The sequence below is a fragment of the Vidua macroura genome, chromosome 18 (genome assembly GCF_024509145.1).
Source record: "Vidua macroura isolate BioBank_ID:100142 chromosome 18, ASM2450914v1, whole genome shotgun sequence".
NCBI classification, from domain to species: domain Eukaryota; kingdom Metazoa; phylum Chordata; class Aves; order Passeriformes; family Viduidae; genus Vidua; species Vidua macroura.
In genome coordinates, this window is record NC_071588.1 from 9169044 (window position 1) to 9189967 (window position 20924).

The window sequence follows — 20924 nt, forward strand, 5'->3', positions numbered from 1 at the left end:
AGATGTGGATGCTGCCCAGATGAGCTATAAATAACTTATCCATGAGCAGCAAACCCTCTCGAACAGTATGAGGAGATAAATGTGCCCCTCCAACAGCACGCTCACCCTGAGCCCTTCCTCTCGCATTTGGGTTGGGCTTTTTCTGCTGAGTAATTTCACTGTAAAAATGGCCCCCAGTTAAACTGGGTTAAACTGGGAGATGCTGATGAGAGCTGTACCTTGCAGACAGAATCACAAGTGCCTTTTGTTTTGCTGTTCCCACTTTGTGTGACACCACTTTGTGCTGGTGCCTGGTGCGATGTCCCCAACCTGTGCTGCCTGAGGAGCTGAGGGGCCTCAGGAGCAGAGGCACACCAGCATTAGTTCCCTTGCCTTCCAGCATTATTTTCCCATTGACCATCCCTGTCCAATTCCCTGTTTGGCTCCTGCTGCCCAGCTGCTGTATCCAGTGGGTTTGGTAGAATTTAAGGCACGTCCAAGCGTGGAGATTTTGGTAGTTGCTCAGCAGCAGCATCTTGGAAGATGCTTCTTGGATATGAACACCACACCAAAGAGCAACAGTTACTGCAGGGAGCTCCCAAAGTGAAAATGCTGTTGTTGTATTGAGGTAATATTTCAATTTTCATAGATCTGAAATTGCTTCTGAGCTTCCCACTTCCCATTCTCTTGCTTGGATTCAGATGTATCCTGGTATCTGCTGGGGAGCCAGCCAGGAATAAATGAAAATCTTCAAGTGACAAGGTTCTGGTGTGCACTGGTTTGATGTGAATATCTGAGTTTGGATCATTCCTTAGCATTAGAAGTACTTAATACATTAAGTACTTTCTAAAAAATTGTGTTTAAAAGCATCTCTGGTGCTGTCCATAATGTTTTCTAGAATAATGAATTTATGTAATGTTTAGAAAGGGTGGTGTAGAGTATAAGACTCTTCAGTATATATATGTGTGAGTGTACATATATATTTGTGTGTATATATATATACACACAAGAGTCTTATCTTCCTTTGATACACCAAAATAAGAGCTTATTAAACAGCAGTGGGATGAAACCAGTTACATCCACTTCTTTCTTAAATTGGAGTTTGAAAATGAGCCAAACGAGAAGTTAATTTTTTTTTTCCTCTTAGCTAATCTTGTGTGTATTTGATTGTGTAACTTTCACCAAAATTAGCTTATTTATAAATAAGCATGGGGCTGGGATGCTGCAGGAGGGAGTCCCTGGCACCTGGGCTGGCTGCTCAGCTCTTGGAAATGAGCATCTCCAGGGCTTGGGGTGGGTGGGGCAAGGAGAAGCTGCCCAGTACTGCCGGAATCTGAGCAAGGGACACAACACAGGAACTTTGACGTCTTCTGGACTAATTTGTGTCTCATGTCATGTGAAAATGCATTTAAAATATAGAGAGACCAAAAGGAAGTTGTGTAGGGTGTATTTTATTTTAGCTGAAGAATAAATGCAGCATTCCAATGGCGATGTCTTGGCAAGGAAAAGACATTGAGACCACTTCTGTGAAATGCAAAAGTGACAGCAGTGAGAACAGGGATCTATTGCCTTACAGATTTGCTGACAATTCATGGGGAAATTGTTGGGAATGAGGAGAATTTTAGGTGTAAAACACTGCTTATCAAGCATGTTTTCCCACTGTGGTATGCATCTCTTGCCAAAACATATCCCAGTAGAAGTGAAGGACTGGTTAAATAATTTGTCTATCTCTTACTGGTCTGTCTTGGAAAAGATTCTCATGCACGGTGAATTTCTCTTCCCTGAACATAGGAACTTCATGCATTTTCCAATAAGGTTCTTGTAGGTTTTCATAACCTGATTGATTTTATTTTGCATAAATGAAAAATAGCAATAATTTTCTAGAATTATCCCCACTGATCTGACTTTTATTCCTTTCTTATAGCCCAGGTGAAACTCACCACTGTTATTGCTGAAAGTTAAGTTTTGGAGATAAAGGTTAAATATCAGCAGTAGAGACCTTCATTTTTGTATTTTTAACTAAAACAGAGGTGGTGCAGTTACTTTAGACATTAAATCCTCTCTAGCAATTTTAATAGAAAGAAGCTGCATGTTGATGATTTTAGTGTGCTAATGCTGCAATGAAATAAAAATAAAGCACCACAGAACATAGATATTAGGTATTAAATGTGAAATCAAGATTTATTTTGTTTTTCATGTGATACTTTCTACAAAATCCCGAGAATTAATTTAGAGTGAGCCCATTTCTGCCATGATTATGTGGAAAGCTCAGGGAGGTGCAGGACACTGGTGGTGGGGATGGAGCACAGCTGGGTTGGGAGTGCAGCTGGACACAAAGTGTGCTTCCAAGGTGAGGGGCACAAGGAGTGACCCAGGGCATGGGTTTTATGTAAGACAGCTTAAGATGGTAGCTCAGAGCAATTACATGCAGAGTTATTAAACTGGGATTATCTCCCTGTTGCTACCCTCTTTAAACAACCCAGACGTGTTTTGTGGAAATTTAAATGCATTGTAGCTGGGGTTTTATGCCAGCAAAATAATGTCTGAAGTTATTGTGAAGCTTTGTGCTTGAAGGTGAAGGCCTCTTACAGGCCATGGGGGTATCACATAAACAAGAAGGGAAGCATAAAAGAAAATAAATAGTCAGTAGCATCAGTCATTGATTTATTGGTTGTATTTGATAACTTTTATCAAGATGAAGAATATATAATGGAGTACATTTCCAAGAGGATATCTTTCCAGCTGTTTTATATTCTACTTGAGGGGGGACAAGTAAACAAACCCAGTGTTTTTGTAATCTTCAGCTGAAGCTTCATTTGCTGTTGGATTATGTTTAAATGCTACAAGTGAGTGCAATTCTTTGGCCCAGAGAGATGGAGCTGGGTGGAGATGCCAGAGTGCCGGGATTTGCAGTGAAACTCAAGAGCTGTGATTTGTATTCAGGTTTGCAGTAGTCAGGAGTTGCTTTTTACATCCCTAGCGTGACAAAGTCAATTAAGTCTGGCTTTGCTGCTTCTGGGGTAAGTAGATGAGAATTTGGGTTTGGCTGTAGGCGTTCGGAAGTGCAAGATGTATCAGCAATGGAAAATCAGCTTGTTTTTGTACCACGAGGGACAACCGTGGTTGTTGCAGGCACTCTGTGGGGATGGAGCCATGTGTGTGCTTGGTTTTTGACACTAAAGTTGTTGACAGAAAGGCAAAATGCCGATGTCCATTGCAGGCTCCAAATGGCAGCTGGCACAGCCTGGCAGCAGATCCCTCTCTCCTTGTCCCGCTGGGAACAATCCCACGGACTCCCTGTCACACTGGCTCAGGGTCCTGCAAGGGCTGGTCCTTACCAAGGTGTCCAGAGGCTGTGCCCAGGGCAGACTCTGCCCAGTGGAGGCTGTGCCCAGGGCAGGCTGTGCCCAGGGCAGGCTGTGCCCAGTGGAGGCTGTGCCCAGGGCGGTCTGTGCCCAGGGTGGGCTGTGCCCAGGGCAGGCTGTGCCCAGTGGAGGCTGTGCCCAGGGCAGACTCTGCCCAGTGGAGGCTGTGCCCAGGGCAGGCTGTGCCCAGGGCAGGCTGTGCCCAGTGGAGGCTGTGCCCAGGGCAGACTCTGCCCAGTGGAGGCTGTGCCCAGGGCAGGCTGTGCCCAGTGGAGGCTGTGCCCAGGGCGGTCTGTGCCCAGTGGAGGCTGTGCCCAGGGCAGGCTGTGCCCAGTGGAGGCTGTGCCCAGGGCAGACTCTGCCCAGTGGAGGCTGTGCCCAGGGCAGGCTGTGCCCAGTGGAGGCTGTGCCCAGGGCAGGCTGTGCCCAGTGGAGGCTGTGCCCAGTGGAGGCTGTGCCCAGGGTGGTCTGTGCCCAGTGGAGGCTGTGCCCAGGGCAGGCTGTGCCCAGTGGAGGCTGTGCCCAGGGTGGTCTGTGCCCAGTGGAGGCTGTGCCCAGGGCGGGCTGTGCCCAGGGCAGGCTGTGCCCAGTGGAGGCTGTGCCCAGTGGAGGCTGTGCCCAGGGCGGGCTGTGCCCAGGGGAGGCTGTGCCCAGGGCAGCGTGGCAGGCCAGGCCCTGGCTGATGTATGGTGACGGTGCTGCCAGGCTGTGCTCTGGCCCAGGGCACGCCGAGAGCCGGGGCTCACGGGGTCACCCTGCAGTCCAGGTCAGTCTCTGGAGAGTTCTCTGGGAGGCTCCTTCTGCATGTCAGCCCAGGGCTTTCGTGGAGATGCAGAAATGGATGGTTGTTATTTACTGAAATATTAGGGGAAATTAAGTTGGCTGAGTTGTAATCTTCTTAGAGCTGTGTTTTTAAACAGAATTAGGTTTTTTTATAAAAGCTCAATTTATAATTATTTTTATTTTAGAAATAGCATTTTGTGTTCTCCTGTGCAGTGAACCCCTGGGCTACATGCACAGAACTGTCCTGATTTAGAGAGAAGCTGCAGAGTGCTGTGTGCAAGGCCCTGTTCTTGGGTGGATTTGCCTGGATAGCTGTGAGATGCAGCTCAGGAACGTGCTCTGGGTGGGGAATTTGATGAAGGCCCTTCATGTTGCATCCCAGGGGCATTCTTCCAACACCTGTGCTCCTGTCTGATCCCACCCATAGTGTGGTGCTATGGTGTGTTCAGGCTGCCCTGTAGGGCTTGTTGACCTTCTATTGCCCTTTGACCCTGGACTTTCAGTCTGTAGGATTGTGGGAGGCAAATCCTTCAAGGATAATAAATTCTCAATATTACTGTTCACATGGGAGCTGTTGCTTAACTGTTCAGAGCAGGGGGCCATGGCAGAGTTTCTGTGTTGGGTGGCTCCCCCAGAATAGGGACCCACTGGGTCTGGGAATTGAATTAAACTGTTCCAATCAAGAAGTATTTCAGAAGTGAGCAATTAATGGGGATCTGCAGCCTTGGTTTCTCTGAAAAACTTATAACAGCCTTCTAGGGTCTAAAGGGGCTCCAGGAGAGCTGGAGAGGGCCTTAGGACAGGGAGTGGAGGGACAGGATGTAGGGAATGGCTTCTCACTGCCAGAGGGCAGGGGTAGATGGGTGACTGGGGGATGTTGTTTGGAGGCTGTTTTACCCTTTAAGCTCTTGAATTAAAAATAGGATTTGAAACACAGAGTGCAGGTGACCCCTGTGTTGCCTGAGTTGTTCAGATTGTCCCAAAACACCTGATGCACCAGTGCAGCTGCCATGGAGTCAGTGGGAGTGGTGTCATACCAAGAAATGCAGGTGGTGAGAGGGACTGGGCTAAACTGGGAGGGGGACAATTCACTGGGTTTTACTGGCAGCAGGAGCTCTCATAAGCAAGTGAATTAAACAGGTAAAGTCAAGAAAGTTGAACATCTCCCAAATTAGTAAAGCTGCAATTACAGAACACCTTTTTTAAAAAGATGTCAAGAAACTTATTTTTGTTTTCTATATGTTCAGTTGTTCAGTAGCCTTTTAAATCTTGGAGATACTGGAATGGTGAGCATGTCTTTTGATGAGTATTCCTCCTCCCCTAAAGGGTGGGGTCATAGGAGCAAAAGGTATTTAATGAATTATGATGGAGAGTTAAGGGTGAGAGACTTGGAGGAACAGGTTAAGACTCCTGATTAGATGGAATGCGGAAGTGGAAACCACAGACAAGACAAGGGAATACTCCTGGGTTGTTGAAGATGAAATCTGTTCTGTTGTCTGAACTGTGGGAGTGTGGGATGCTCTATTTCAACGGAAGGGTGTGGATCTATCCCATTCCATGTGCAACTCAAGGGAGTTTGGAGATGGGAGGAACACCTCACCACTGTTAGTGGATGACTTCCTCACCGTTGAATGGGTAGACTTAGAAGTGTCACAAGACCCCAGAAATGAAGGCCAGGTGTGAGGCTTTTTTTTTTTCCTGTTGGAGCTGCCAAGGGAAATGCTCAGGAGCTGAGGAGTGCCTGGGTTTCCTGGCACCGTGGTCTGGAGAGGGTCAGACAGCACCAGGATTCTTCTTGGCCAACTGCTGCTCCACCTCTGGGTGCCTGTTTGGTGACAGTGGAAGGGAGTGGGGATGTGTTTATCCCTATTCCCAGGCAGTTATTCTTGACAGGTCAGCAGCTCTGGGCAGGCAGAGATGCCCATTCATTCCCCACTTGCTGTGTGTCTTTCGACTTAGTTAAATCCACTCTCAGCAAAGCTAAACTGTTTGGGAAAAAGATTAAACCAAACAGTTTGACTAATGGAAAATGGGGGAAATCCTCTGTGACTGTGAACACTGGGTGTGCTTTGTACTGTATTCTGCTTTTCTCTAAGCTAAATAATTCTTTTCTCTATGTGTATATCTACAGATAAAGTAGATTAACTTGTTGTAATCTTAGCTACTGTTTTAATAAAGCAAAGGAACATTTTGTTACTGTTGATTTCTGGAGTCCTTGGGGAGGAAACACTTCAGGAATACTTGTCGGTAATAATTTTTAAGGGCAACCCACAACCCTGGTTTTTTGAAAATTAAGTACTTGCTATGGCCCATATACCATGAATAGAATTGGTCAGTCAAAAACTATCTGGAATGAAAGGAAAAGCAGGGGCAAGTCATGTTGGCATTGCTGGGATGGTTGGCCACTGCCTGATAATTTAAAGTAGAGTTAAGAAACTGATGTTTCCAACAGAAAAATATATTTCCAACTGTGGTGAAAAGCTGAATTTCAGAAATGTTGTTCCATCTGTTGCTGAAGAGGTCCCACTGTGCAGGTAACAGTCCAGTAAAAAATTCAGTAGGGAATTTGGAATCTTTTAGGAAGCACTTACATAGAGAAACATTCAACAGCACTAAATTAAAATACACATTTATGTGCCTCTTTTTTCTTTGTGATTTGTACAACAGTTGCTTATTCTTAAATATCATCGGTTAGATGAGTTCTTATTCTTCTCCTGCTTCCAAGCCCTTTCATTTTGTTTCTGCAATGAAGATGTAACAATTTATGACATCACATTAATATCCATGGCAACAGCCTGTAAAGTGAACAACATATTGCATTTGCATTGCAGAACCAGCGGTGAGGGAGACGGCTCCTGCTGAAATAAGGATATGGGAAAGAACTCCAGCAGTGAGCACAGGGATGCCTGGGAAGGGGAATTCTTTTGTAGTGGTCAAATGTGGTCAGTTGGCTCAGATTTTATAAAAGTGATCTTTAGAAGGAGTCCCAAGTGCAGAAGAGTCAGAAGTTTCGGTACTTTTTTTGTCTGAATAGAAAGTTAAACCACAACTTTCTATTCCTGGGTGTTCCTCTGGGAGCCTGCTCATCCCCAAGGGAATCCTGCTCAATTGGGTTCTTGTTTGCAGTAACACTCACAGGACAGATCTTACAGAGCAGGTCTGGCTTTAAATTAGTAATTGCTGTATATATGTTCAGCCTTAAAGATCATGAGAAAAGCTGAGTACTTGGTAGTCTCAGTCTGTAAAATCTTGTAGCTGAATTTATTACTGTGTGGAATTCCAAGGACTCCTCTATTTCAGAACAGCTTTCAAGTCCTCAGTAATTTGTTTTTTCCATTCCCAATGCCATGTTGTGTCTTCCTCATTATTTTTCCTGTGTAATACCTTCTGTTTATAAACAGGAGTAAATAAACATGTTATTATAAATAAGAATGTGCTGCTGAAGAAATTGTTTTTCTGTCCCCATCTGAAAGAACATCTGCAGTAGTCCCTGCTTAGAAAGGCAGGGATGGGGAGGCAGAGGGGTTGTTTTCCTACACTGAGCTTTTGATACCTGTTTGGGGCAAGCATCTGTTCAGCCAGCAGAAGTAATGGACATCAGGATTTTCAGGGATCTTCCAGAGCCTTTCCCAAGGGATCACACATTTGATCAGATTATTTTTCAAGGAAGTTCCTTTGCTTTCAAAGTTGTTTCATATGGATGATTTTATTTTAAAAGGAGCACTTACACTGTTCCCACTCCAAACCTGCTGTCTCCTAATATGTTTATTATTGCATGTGGTCGATTTTTTCTCCCTCGGAGTTCTATTTTTAGCCTGTGTGATCTCGGATCCTTTTCTTAATCGAAAAAGCAGCCCCTGGGTGAAGAGCCCAGACCGGGTTCCAGCCAGCTCCCTCTGCTGGCTTCCTCAAAGGACAAAAATAGATTTAAAAACCTACTTGAAAACCTGCTTGACATTCTGATGCCTCCAGTTCAGGCCCTTCGCTGGCAGAGCTCAACACAAAACTGTTATTTCACTTTTGCTTCTGTTTAAGTAGCAGCAAACTCCAGTAAACATTTGCTTACAGAAGAGCACAAAGTATTTTGGCATGTTTTATGGGGAGTAAAGAACAAACAAAATGACAAAAATATGCTTGTTTTGTCTTTGAAGTCTGTTCTGCGTTTTAATTCTGTGCCTGTGGTTTTGGAAGGTTCCTGGCCTCTCCAAAAAGACGCAGATATGAGGGGAAAAGGTTCTCACTGCCACATTTATTAAAAGATACTTCATTTATGCTGTTCTTCTTACCTCAACTTAAGATGCCTTTTCAGTTGTTTTTTTTTTATTTCCAGAAATGGTTGCAAAACTGAGAGTATTTTCTTTTGAAAATATTTTTTCCAACTACTTTATTTACAAGCATCAAGTCTGACCATAACCGTTTTTGCACTGATGTTGGTTATTGCTCAAGCCTCACCCTCTGTTTCTGAAGTATATAAAACTTGTAAGCTAAAATTTATTTTCTAATTGATAAAAATTACAAGCTGAAAGTCACATCTGGGAAGACCTACAGGATCATGTTATGGTGTGGATTGGAAGGCACCTTTGCTGAACTTTGCTCCTCAAAAAACCTGCCAGCAATATTAAATTTGGGTTTGCCTGCTGCTAACTCTTACTTTTGTATTTTTGGGGATTGTTGGTTGGGGTTTGGGTTTTTTGCATCCTTCAGCTTTTGCTGCAGCAAGGTTTTAAGTACACAAATTGAAAAGTCAGTTTTGTCATGTATTCCTGGGTAAAATATAATGAATTCCAGCAGGGAGGTAGGAAAACAAGTAGTAAAATAAGCTTTAAAACATTAAAGTAAGTATAAGCTAGAAAAATACATACTTATTCACATCTTTTCCACACATCTCAACAGTAACATGAAGAGGACTTATCTAATATGTTCCATGTATAATGGAATTAGTGTTGTAGTTCACGCGTACAACCTTTGGCTAGTTTGTGTGGGGAACATGATGTGTACTTAACACCGGAAACTGCTCTAAAAATATTTCCTGTATCCCTTACTTAAATCCAAATCTTGTTTTCTCACAATATAGCATTACAAGTAAGTTAAGGAAAATAAGATTTGCTAATGAAAATTGTTATTTCTTTAACCATTAGGTTGGAAAAAAAAAAAAAAAGAAGAAGAAGAAGAAAACAGTAGCCTGGGGGCTGCAAGTAGTGATACAGGGCCAAAAGCAAATGCGAACTGAGGAAAGATAAGCACTAAGCGCAAATCTTAATTTTTATGCAGAAGGGTAAACTTAAAATTTGAACTGATGGAAACCCAAATGTTGACTTGGTTGAATCAGCGTGCAGCTGAGGTGGAAATACCACCAGTTCTTGTTCCGCAGAGCGGAGCTCAGCTGGGTTGGAAGCAGAGCTCCGGGGGCCTGGGGGTACTGGGCACGTTACGCCCGGGATTTCTCCATAAATGTCTCCTTGGATGTCTTGGAGATCTCGTCTTTCCTCCAGCTGTCATCCTAACATATTGATTAAAGGCTGTGGCACGCAGCAGCCGTGAAGCAGCGAGGAATTCTGCCCGAGCTGCCTTGCTGCGGGGTGAGGATGGAGGCTCGTTCCCTGGCCGTGCCCCTCGGGCCGGGGCCGTGCTGCCCTCCCCGGACGGCGGCGGGAAGCGGCCCCATGGCGGTCACTGCGGGCAGTGACTCGTGTCCCCGCGCTCCCCTTGGGCACAGGAGTGGCTCGTGTCCATGTCCCCTTGGGCACGGCAGTGACTCGTGTCCCCGCGCTCCACTTGGGCACGGCAGTGGTCGTGTCCATGTCCCCTTGGGCACGGCAGTGGTCGTGTCCATGTCCCCTTGGGCACGGCAGTGGTCGTGTCCATGTCCCCTTGGGCGCGGGAAGCTCCTGGGATCGCCCTGTGGATGTGGGGGTGGATCACCGGGAGGCACGGCCGGAGGGTGGGGTGGGATTGGGAACGGGAATGGGAACGAGGAGGGACGGGATTGCAGAGTCTGAGTGGACTCGCCTCTCTGGAGGCCTGCGGGCGTTCCTGAGGCAAAGCCGTGTGGAAGGGCAGGGAGAGCTCAGGTCGGTGCCGCGCTCTGAACTGAGCTGTGCCCCAGTAGTGACGTCCTGCATACTTGGGAAGTGAGGGAAGACTCCGGCTTCCTTTCACTTTCCAAGTAGGGATTAAGAGGAACGGCGTTTTCCCTCAGAACAAGCCCTGTGTTACTCGGGGATGGCTGAGCTCGCTCTGATTTCTCCGGAGAGACTCGCTGCCCTGGTACATTCCGGTACCTCCAGCAGAGCTCTGGGAACAGGCAATGCAGTCAGTGTCCCGTCAGTGCTAGTAAACACCAGTTGTGTTTAGAGAGGAAAAATACAAGTCCTCCTCATCACATTGATGGTGCTGAGGCCCTGCTGCACAGCCACTGCAGGAATTCCATATTCTTTGAACCTGGGGAGATCAAAAGGCAGAAGTAGGGGTTACAGCTGATGTGTGGAATTGAGGGTCACACTGGCTGCAAGGCCCAGGTGGTTACTGGAAATGGAAATGAAGAAAATTTAGGAGATTTGGAAGGGGAAAGAAGAGAACAAATCAAGCTTGGACAGTACAGGCTGTTTCTGGGATTAGGAAAGGATAGTATACTTTTGAAAATGGTATTTACCTTCAAAGTTTTTTAGGCTGTTTTTATGTACTTCTACCTTTAATGTCTTTATTCAAAAGAGTTGAACATGTAATGGAAAATGAAAAGCTCAGAAATGTGAGAGGAAATTCTAGAAACTCCAAGGAGTATAGTTAAGAAAATACTTATTTTCTACTGGTATTCTTAGCCTGGTACATTTTAGGAAATGATGGTGAGAGTTTCTACAAACCTTTAGTGCCTTGTCACTATGGTCAGGTTATGCTTTTCATTTATAGGAAATACCTCTGCAAAGAAGTACAAAGTGGCTTGGAAATAAGACTTCTTAACACAAACACATGGTGGGATGAATGAAGCAGCGTAAATCAGGGATTGGAAGGATTTTCTGGCATGCGAGAGCAGGTTTCTCGTTGCATGCAACTTCCTGCTTTGCTTTGGGAAACTGTGTAAACCACATAAAATTGTGCCTTATTTCTGTTCCTTTTACTCTTTCTGGTGATTATAGAAAGCATTCAAAACAAAAACCACACGGCAAATCCATGGTTTGATTTGGAATCTGTCGTGTCTTGGGAGTGAGCAGCTCAGCTCTCTGCACATCTCATCTGCATTCCTACAGAGAGAGCCAACTCGAGCTGTAATTGCGCAGAAATGCTCGTTCTGATTTCATAGATAATAATTTTGGTTAACCAAGCTGCTGAGAAACCTTCCCTGTGAAGATCTGGCTGTGGTGTGCTCCGGTGAAAGGCAGGAGAGGCCGTGCGGGAGCTCAGGAATGTGAGTGTGTGGGCCAGGGAGAGGATGTAACATTTAATGTATATTTTATAAAAAACAACTCTGTACCTACTGGGATTGAGGAAGCGATAAAAGTATTACTTTAAGTAGTGCTAACACAATCTAAGTGCAGATAGTTACCTACCATCTGTTTTTCAATAAATAGCTATTATGCTAATTTCTGTTTCAATGCGCAACAATTAAAGCCTCGGAGTATTCCTGTGATATTCAACAGCTGTTGCCTTTGAAGGTTTTATTTATCCTTCTGAAGTGCAACAATTTTAGTTTCATAGTCAACTCCGCTTGCAAGTGTTGATTTTTATATCGAAAATTGCGGTGCATTGAGATGCAAACTCGGGCCGTGCCTGAGCAGCAATCGCCAGCCATGGTCTCCATTAATATTCTGATTTTCCTGGAAGCTGTTAGGGATGCCTTGGGAGGATGAGGATTGGAAACACTTCTGTGCGTGTCCAGTGAATATTCCCTGTGTTTAGAAATAGGAGAACACAAATGAATCATTCTGGGGAGCTTTTGCACTGTTTTGGTTCATTTTGTGATGAGCTGACTTGGGGACGAAGCCAAGATGGATTCTCAGGCCTGTACGAGTGAGCAGCACAATTTCCCTGCGATCATAACCAGCACAAGGAAATTAGATCTCTAAGTGGGTTGAATCTGATTTAGTAATAAGTCAATTTAATCACTAATGACTTCAAACGCAGATTTTACAAGGTGATCAATGGCAGTATAGCAATGATCGATCAATGGCATTGTCTTTAATTGGATTTTTATGGGTATAATATAGTTTTTCAGAATTAATGTACCATTGCATTGTGTTGTTACTCTCTTAACTCAATTTTTTAGGAGAAATGATGCTTCAAAATGCTCGTTGGTTTTTGAAATATTGTTTTAAGGGTACATTAATAAAAATACAGATGAAAAATTAAATGCTTGCTTTTAGTAATTTTATGTCTGATTTTGTTGGAGTTGTTTAGCCATGTGTTTTTAAAACATTTAAAAAACCCTACATCCTTCATATTTCATGGCAATGAGGAGGCAAAATATCAAAGGCTGGGAAGGAGCATGTGCTGCTCAGAATGTGAATCTTGAGGAGCTGAGTAAGTCCCTGTCCTCAGCAGTTTGACATAGTAATCTTCCCTGGAAGTAATCTCCTTGTCCCATGTGTCCTGCTTTAATCTATCAGTATTTCTGCAGTGTGCAGCAAGAAATTGATTTTCAGTAATTTTAATGGCTGAATAACTGGTGCTGTCCCAGAGTGTTTTTTCATATTTGCAGTGGCCAATGTGGTAACTGAGGGCAGTGTTCTGGATAATGGGTTTCATTAGCTCTGATGCCTGAGGTAAAAAAGCAGTAGGTGGGAATAAAGCCTTGTTTTTGATGTCTAGACGTTCATTTCAGCTGTTGCTGCAATATGATACATTAAAAGGAAATATGTAACATAGCTCTGAGGAAATATGTATTCTTTGAAACTAATTCTGCTTTTAAACTGCACAAGGCAGTGTGACCTGAATTATTAAAATGTGGGTGGCTGGATTTCTTAAAGGTATAACTGTCTCTGCAGCGCTGACACAGCCTCGACTTGCCTCCTCTCCTTCCTTCCTATTTTTCTTTTAAGTAAAATATGTCAGTTTGGCCACTGAAGCAGAACAGAGATCTTATTATCTTTCCAGTATCTCTGCTGGGAGACCTAAAATTATTGAAGTATTTGCTTTGATATTTTGCTGTGACTTCTCTCCTTGAAATTTTTATAATGGATCTTTTTTTTTTTGAGAACATGGCTGGCTTCATAAAAAATGTTGGACACTTTGAAGACCTTAATATATCTGACTTGAAAATAAAAAAGATCCTAAGCCAAGTAATCTGCTCATTAATGTATGTTTAAATTATAAATTTCCCATGTAAGTCTAAATTATTGTAGTTGCCTTTCATTCTTTTAACATCTGATCTGCAAGAATAAACATAAAAATCAGCACAAACATTTTATTCATTTTTGAACCTATGAAGACAAAACCATAACAAATGCCTAAAAACTTTATATATGAAGGCTGTTGATTAATTCCCATTCTATTTGAATACCAGCAGTGAGATTAACGCTTCCACTGTAATCCATTATAAGTGTCAGATAGACGTTTTTCTTGTTTTGGATTTTCTGCTATTCTTGATAGCTTTTTTTCCGAGAATCCAGATTTTTAGAGACAGAATATTAATAGAATTAGTGGTTTGTTTTGGGAGATGATTTCATTTAAAAAAAACAGCAAAACATAACTACAGGAAAGCAGTTGCCTCTTTTGGTGAGAAATGATGTGGTGAAGTTCTCCCTCTTTTAGCGCAGCGAGAAGGGGATGGGGCTGCCTGTTAAAGTAAAAGCTTCTCCCAGGTGTCCATCCTTTTCCAGAGTGTACAGAAGCTTGAATAGGGTAGTTAACATATGTAGAAATATATGTGTTTATACACAGAGCTATAGCTACATGTGTGCATAAGCCTGTCCCAGTGGAGGAGCAGTCACCTGACAGATCACTCTGGTGAGGAGCCTGGGCTCCTGGAGGGCACCCAGCCTGACAGCTGCCTGGGATGGGATTGCTGCAAACAGGGATCACATCGGCCATGGCTTTGTCTCCCCCATGGCCTGGCAAGCAGTGACCCACAGTTTGTCCCCTCTGCTTTGCTGTCTCTCCAAACCCTTGTCCGCTGCTCTGACTTCCGTGGAGGAAAATTGTGCTCTGTTGTGCTTTCTCTCACTTAACATTCAATTTGTCCTTGATCGTTCCCCTAGAAGTTCTCTGTTTTGAAAGATGCCTTTCACACCTGTTGTTCAGTGCTGCAGTTTTTGGGTCTAAAGAGAAATATTTCAACTGAAGTAGCAGAAATGCCTCCAGGACAGGCCAGAGGTGTTCCCAAGTTTTGGAACCTGCACAGCACCTGTGTTCTGCTGGCTGTGCCTGGAAATACTATCAGGAGCATGGGAAAGCTGAGAGGGGCTGGAGCTGAACATTTTGAGTGTTAAAAGCATTAGAAATCATCATGCAGACAGAGACTATTTCCTAGGCTTCAGTTTGCTAGAGGGAATTTAAAATACTCTTCAAAATCTAAAATCTAGTTAAATAATAAGTGTCAGGAACTTTGGAATTTACAGGGGTAGTCTAATTTTTAGTGTTTTGTCAAGCTTTTTTATTGGTCACCATATGCCTCCTGAAGTTGTAACTTGCTCCAGTCATTTCAACACTTTTCTTGTGGAGTCTGGATCAGGGAGCCAAAGAGCAGAGAGGAAGTGAAATGCTGCACTTCTCATTTTTCCTCCTAATTTTTATGGCATCAGACATATGTACATGCTCTTAATTGTAAGATGTACTTTTTTAGTAGGATAAAGAAGCATTAGAGATAATTATAGTAAGTATAGTGCTTTAATATATCAGGGAATTAAAGGCATTATTTATTATAGGAAAATGGTTATGACAATGTCTTATGATATACTTAGAATTAAATTTAATAGGGAAGTAATTTTATTTCCATTTCATATATAATTTATGTGCATTCTGTGTACTAAGAAAGGCAGTTTGGAAAATTACATTATTGAGGGTTGATACCACTCCAGATTTTCCCCTTTTCCCTGTCCCACTCCACTGCTGCTCCTCAGCCAGTTTGACCTCATGGCACACTTGACCCTCGGGACTTGGCTGCAAGGTTAACATTGCTTTTCCTGCTTTTCCTAGGATTTTGGACACCTTCCTCTCAACCATTCCCTCTGCTGAGTGCAGGACAGCCATGGATGCAGCTGTGGTGGTGGGTAGGGAGGGGGAGTGCTGCCAGTTTCCATTCCCTCATCCAGTCCCTCCTGCTGGGATGTGTAGTGCTTTCATGTCTGGGATTGTGGAGGAATAACAGGCTGGGGTAACCCAGGGAAACTGAGCAGGGAAAAAGAATACAGGTGATGTCCAGACACAAAAGAATTCTGGATTAAATTTACCCCAACTCTGCAGAATATTACATTCAGTGTAGCAGTAAAGCAGCATGATCTGATCTGAATTCTTCTGAAATGGCAAAATTATACTTGCAGAAAATAGTTCTGAGAGAGGGTATAAGCTGTGACAGGGTCCCATTAGCCTGCTGTGTATACCTGGGAGCAGGTAGGGAGTTAGGATTGAGAACTTCAGAACTGGGGGTGGGAACTTTCCTGTAAAATCAGACTTGATTCTTGTCTCCCCTGTTTTGCATGAAGTTCCTAAAGCAGGGGCAGTACTGGCAGTACAGCCTGGGGTAGGTTGAAACTGCGCAAGAGCTCACTGCTGTGTAAGAGTGAATTTATTTTGACTTTTACAGGTTCTGTCAACTTCATGATGTTGTCCAAAAATTTGATTTTTTAAATTTAAATGCTGAATTTTCATGCAGCTGTGGTCTCTCATAGTGTAACTAATCTGTAGCTTTTCATATATTTGAGGATTATGAAATTTTTAAGTGCAAGACTCGACCCATCTTGCAGTTTCTGGGGCTTCAGTAGTTTGAGCTGTTGAGAACTTATACATCAATAGTTCTTACCATGCACGGGGGTTCTGAGTCCTTTGAGCACAGTGTTTTACCCATGAAAGCCGAGGCCACGCGGAGTTCGGTGCAGTAAATAGCCATGGCCCCTTACATCCTCGGTGTCAGGGAGGCTTGCAGGCATTAAAGGGCCTGCAGTGGTTTCTAAGGAAAAGCTCCGTGGCTGCTGCTTGTGCCCAGGGGCACAGATCTGTGTCCCCACCCTCCCGGCAAGTCCTGTGCTGTCCGATAAGGTGATTTTAGGTACTAAAACCTGGCTTTTCCATTCTGCACGAAGAGAGAGGTTCTGTTACCGACATTAACATATCACAACATTGCACATGCAAAAAATATGTCTTTTCTTGTCTGAGTGTGTGAATTACAGCTCCTAGAGAAGCAGCAGAAGAGTGGCTCGAGGCTTTAAAGGCTGCTGTGACAATATTAGTATTTTCCATGGAGCACTAACTCCTTCTGAGCTTGCCTTTAAACACGGTTGTAAACTATTCTGAGATAATCATCTCTGTGCGATAGACGCGCTGCTGGGAGGTCTCGTCCTGCAAATTGGCCAGGGACGGGTGTGAAGTATTCAGCACTTCTAAGGTGCTGTAGAATTTCATGTTTGCACTTTTAAAGATCTGCGGACTACTCCTGTGAAATTGAAATGACAGAACTCAGACAATTAACGAATTCTTACTCCTTGAAGAAGTTGTTTTATCATCTGTTTTCATTCTGCGTCTTCTGGCTGAGTAAGATTTAGAATCTGGTACAGGCATACCAGAAATAGTGCTACTCCTGGTTGTTTTAGCACCCAAAAGGCACGAGTAAGGACAGCAGATATTTCTGAGAGTTGTCTGTCCTTCAGGTGACTAATTCAGGCTGCACTCTACTATGAGAGATAATTAGACTTACTTTTTTAAACTCTGAAATCTCTGCAGTTCAGCACTGAGTGTACAGTTTTTATTTTGGTATGAAATCTGCTGTGTGTTGCTAAAACTGCAATAGTTGAAGGCAGTACAATGGAGGAATTGCACTTGAGTGTGACAGCGAGAGGTTCAGGGGAGTTGTTTCATGTTGTTTCAGTTATGTAAATTGATTTTACACCTTTAATGATTCACTTTGTTTCTTGATTGTTGGCATGTGTGGTTAAGTTTTAAAGGATCTGTCAGCAGTGGTGGCAAAGAATGATCGTGCATTCCTCACCCCTGTACTTCAGTAGGGAATGCTACAAACAAATGGGTTTGCTTTTATGCTTTTGTGTTTGCTTTTTTTTTTTTTTAATTCAAAGGCTGCGTCTTCGGCAAGTAAAGATTAAAGCTGCTTGGGTGATATAGGTAATAGTTGAAATAGTTTAATGAAACATGCTACTTTGAAAATTAAAGCTGTTGAAGATATGTTTCGGATAAATGTTTGTATTTCCCTATTCTGAGCATTATTGACATTTTGTGTTTTTGTAGTGGTGGAAGAAGGATTCTGGGAGAATGGACTTTCCTATGAGTGTAGGACCCTGCTCTTCAAAGCAATTCATAATCTTCTGGAAAGGTAAGAAAAACTCTAGTGCTCTCAAATATTTCATTTTGATACTTAAAATCATACAGGATACCTACAGAGCAATTGTAGTATTATGGATATTAAACTACATTTTTTTAGAGTTAGACCTTCAATCCAAGAGAACAGGACAGAGATCTCTTTAAGTCATTGACTCTGCTAATTTATCATAAAATGCCGTGCAAACGAATTAAACACTCATACAAACAATAATATTGATACATATTTCTGCTCGGATTTTTGCTAAGGAGCTGTTTTAAAAGCAAAGAGGGGGAGTTTTCACCTTCTGGAACTGCTTAGAGAGTGTAATTGTATCTGACCTTCATTGCCTTGATGAGGTTAAATGATACATGTCTTAAAAGCTCTTAACTCCCTTCTCTCAATTATCCTAGTCATGTGAATGTTAAAATTTGACTACATTTGTGCACAGTATTCAGGGTGAAGCTTGGCAGTTCCTGGCTCTGATGAGCCACATATCTATTTTATATATATATATATATATATATATGTCTTGACTGCAGAGTTATTCTGTAATTAGTTAATACTCTTATGCCCTTTTTCTTCTTAATCCAGCTATCACCTTTTAAGATTACTGAAGATTATCTTGTTCTCCAGGCCCATTGAGTGGGACATGGCATCTTGGGCTATATGATTTTATTCTTTCTGTTTCTGCAGTTCTTCAGGTCATCATCACCTTCCTGTATTACATCCTAGTTCTTACAAATTTGGATATCTTCTTAGAATTAAGTGTCATTAGAGTATTCCCACTTTCTCTGAGGTTATAATAATAATAACAACAAAATAGAACATACCTTTGTGTTGCAGTAATTGTGTAGAATGCAGCCTTGGATATTTTTTCTTTCAGAAAATAAGCAAATGGAAAACACTTTCATCTTGTCTCATTTAGTGTCCTGTTTGCTTTGATGTAGATTTACTGGTAATGAGGTTTGCATTATGTTCCCGAGGCTGTGTTTCCATGGGGTGACCGACTTACCTGTGTGCATATCCGCAGGTACAAGGATTAGTTGTTGTATTCCCTGTTTTCTATCCCATCAGTCTCTTTAGGGGATTTTTATAAAAGTTGTAGGCTACTTCGAATGAATGAAAATATAAAAATTAAATTCCAAGTCTAGGATGTTCATTAGTTCTTTTGTAGCTTTAGAATATTAAAGGGAAAATTAATTTGAAATGTGTTTATTAATCTGTGGTACCCAGCCAGCTGACTTTTAAATGTAAAGTAGCTAATTTTATTCTTTGGACCTCTTTAAACTTCTGAAATAAATTTAATTTCTTTTTATATATAGCTTATTTGAAATCAGTTGGCAGAGTCAGCAGAACTGTTCTGTCCAGCTGTGACTGGAAAGTCTTTTTCTTCCAGCAGTAGTCAGTGAACACACCTCAGGTCATGTCCTGATAAACTGAAACAATTAATGTCACGATAAGCTGATATCATTCATGTTGTGATAAGATGATATGATTAATGTTATGATAAGCTGATATGATTCATATCATGATAAGCTGATACAACTCCTGCTGCAGTCCCAGCATCTTCTGGGACGTGAGCATCTTCTTGCTGCTCTGTTGACTACATTCTTTACACTTTAATAGTTGAATTTAATTCAAGTTATTCACTTTTTATTTTTTTTTAATTGGTCTGCTGTACCAAATCTGAACGTAACATAATACTTCATTTAAAGTAATAGCGACATGTGTGCAGGCTTTATGAAATAGCTCTTTAAACTTTAAAGTCCTATTTTAGCTGGTGTTTAGGAAGAGCCCCATTAATAAAGCCGAAGGCTCGGATCTGTTTCTGGCCCATCAGTGCCGAGGTGGTGCTGGCGGTTTTGCAGGGTTTGGGGTTTATTTCGTGTTTATTTTGCTGGAGGCTGAGGGGGATCGGCCGTGGCGGGAAGGAAATGGCGGGAGGAGGAGCCGTGAGGGGGGAGCGGCCCCTCATGGAGGAGCCCGAGGGACCTGTGGGCACAACTTTCACCTAACCCTGGCAAAGGCATGAAAAAGGGCCTTTAGACAACTGATTGTGCTTTTTTTTTTTATTTTTTAATTTTTTTTTCCCCTTTTTTATTCTCCCCCCACCTCTCCTGTACCCACACTAATGCTCAGTTTTTGTTAATTGGCAGTATAGAAAATACTACAAGATTTGAGGGATGAGTACTTATATTATGGTGTTGTTTCGTAATGATTAGTGTGCCCGTGGCAGGTCATTTTTTCATGGAAAAATCAGAAATACAGGAGGTCAGGCACCAGTGAAATGCTGGAACAGCTGCACTGCTGAGGGAGGGATTGCCCAGCCCTGGGGAGGGAGAGAAGCCAGGACCTGCAGGCTGTTTCATGTCCTTATATCATTAACTAACTGCTTTTTATGACTATATATTGGTTTTGGTTTTGGGCTTTTTTTTTTTTTTTTTTTGTCACAAGTTCATTGTTACAGCTCACTGTGGAAGACTTGTTACCTTTATTGCTTATACAGCAAAAATAACCATGCTATCGTTAACTGCCCACCCGGCCGCATCTGATATCTGCGCTGCAGGCATGCCTCTGATTTTATATGGATTATTCCTTAAATAACCCGTGATTTAGTTTAGCATGGAGGGTTGACTGATTTTTAAGGACAAATCTTCCCATGAAGACTTTTTTCCTAGGAAAGCAGCATTAGCTTGAGGCAGTTAAACCTGCTGTGGCTAGACACAGCGATGTGGCATTGAAGTGTGTGTGATGGGAAGAGTTTATTACAGTTTTTTGCTACTACAGATTATTTTCTTTGGGGATCCGATGTAAACTTCACAGACTTCCTTTTGTTTGTATAAAACATGCTGGCACTGACAGACTCTCTGATAGCAAATATTTCCTAGGGAAATAGCTGCTGAAGCTTTTTTCCCCCTCCACCAATGTCTTTAGATCTCTGCTGCTGTAGCTTTCATATTCAGTTTAAGATATTGGTTATTCAACTGAAACAGATTTTTTTTTTTTTTTGCTTTAATTGAGAAAGTGCTGGTAGAATTTTCTTCAGCTTTAACTTTAGAAAGTCTTGCCAAGTTTATACAGAAAAATTAGGAGCATATTAGTATTTACGTTGTCAGTCGTCCATTTCCTGTGTCTTCTAGGTATGCTTTTGAAGTGTAGATCACACAGCTTTTTTGAACATTGCAGAATGTACTTGCCCAGAAAGTTTCATGTGATTTTTAGGTTTTTTTCCCCTTTGTTTTGGCTAATCTCTAGCAGCTGCTATAGAAATAAACTATTGGAAAACTTAGAAGAGGGGAAAAATCCAGTTCTTTCATCTAAATAAAAAATACTGAATA

At 42.5% G+C, this 20924-nt stretch overlaps 1 protein-coding gene across 1 annotated transcript in view; it reads left to right on the forward strand.

Moving 5' to 3' along the window:
• The window catches only part of MED13L (mediator complex subunit 13L), a 169465-nt gene that overhangs the window by 62911 nt on the left and 85630 nt on the right, over positions 1-20924 (forward strand). The window contains exon 3 of the mRNA XM_053993641.1: positions 17514-17598. Coding sequence (XP_053849616.1) covers positions 17514-17598 — 85 coding nt within the window. The remainder of the gene's footprint in view (positions 1-17513; positions 17599-20924) is intronic.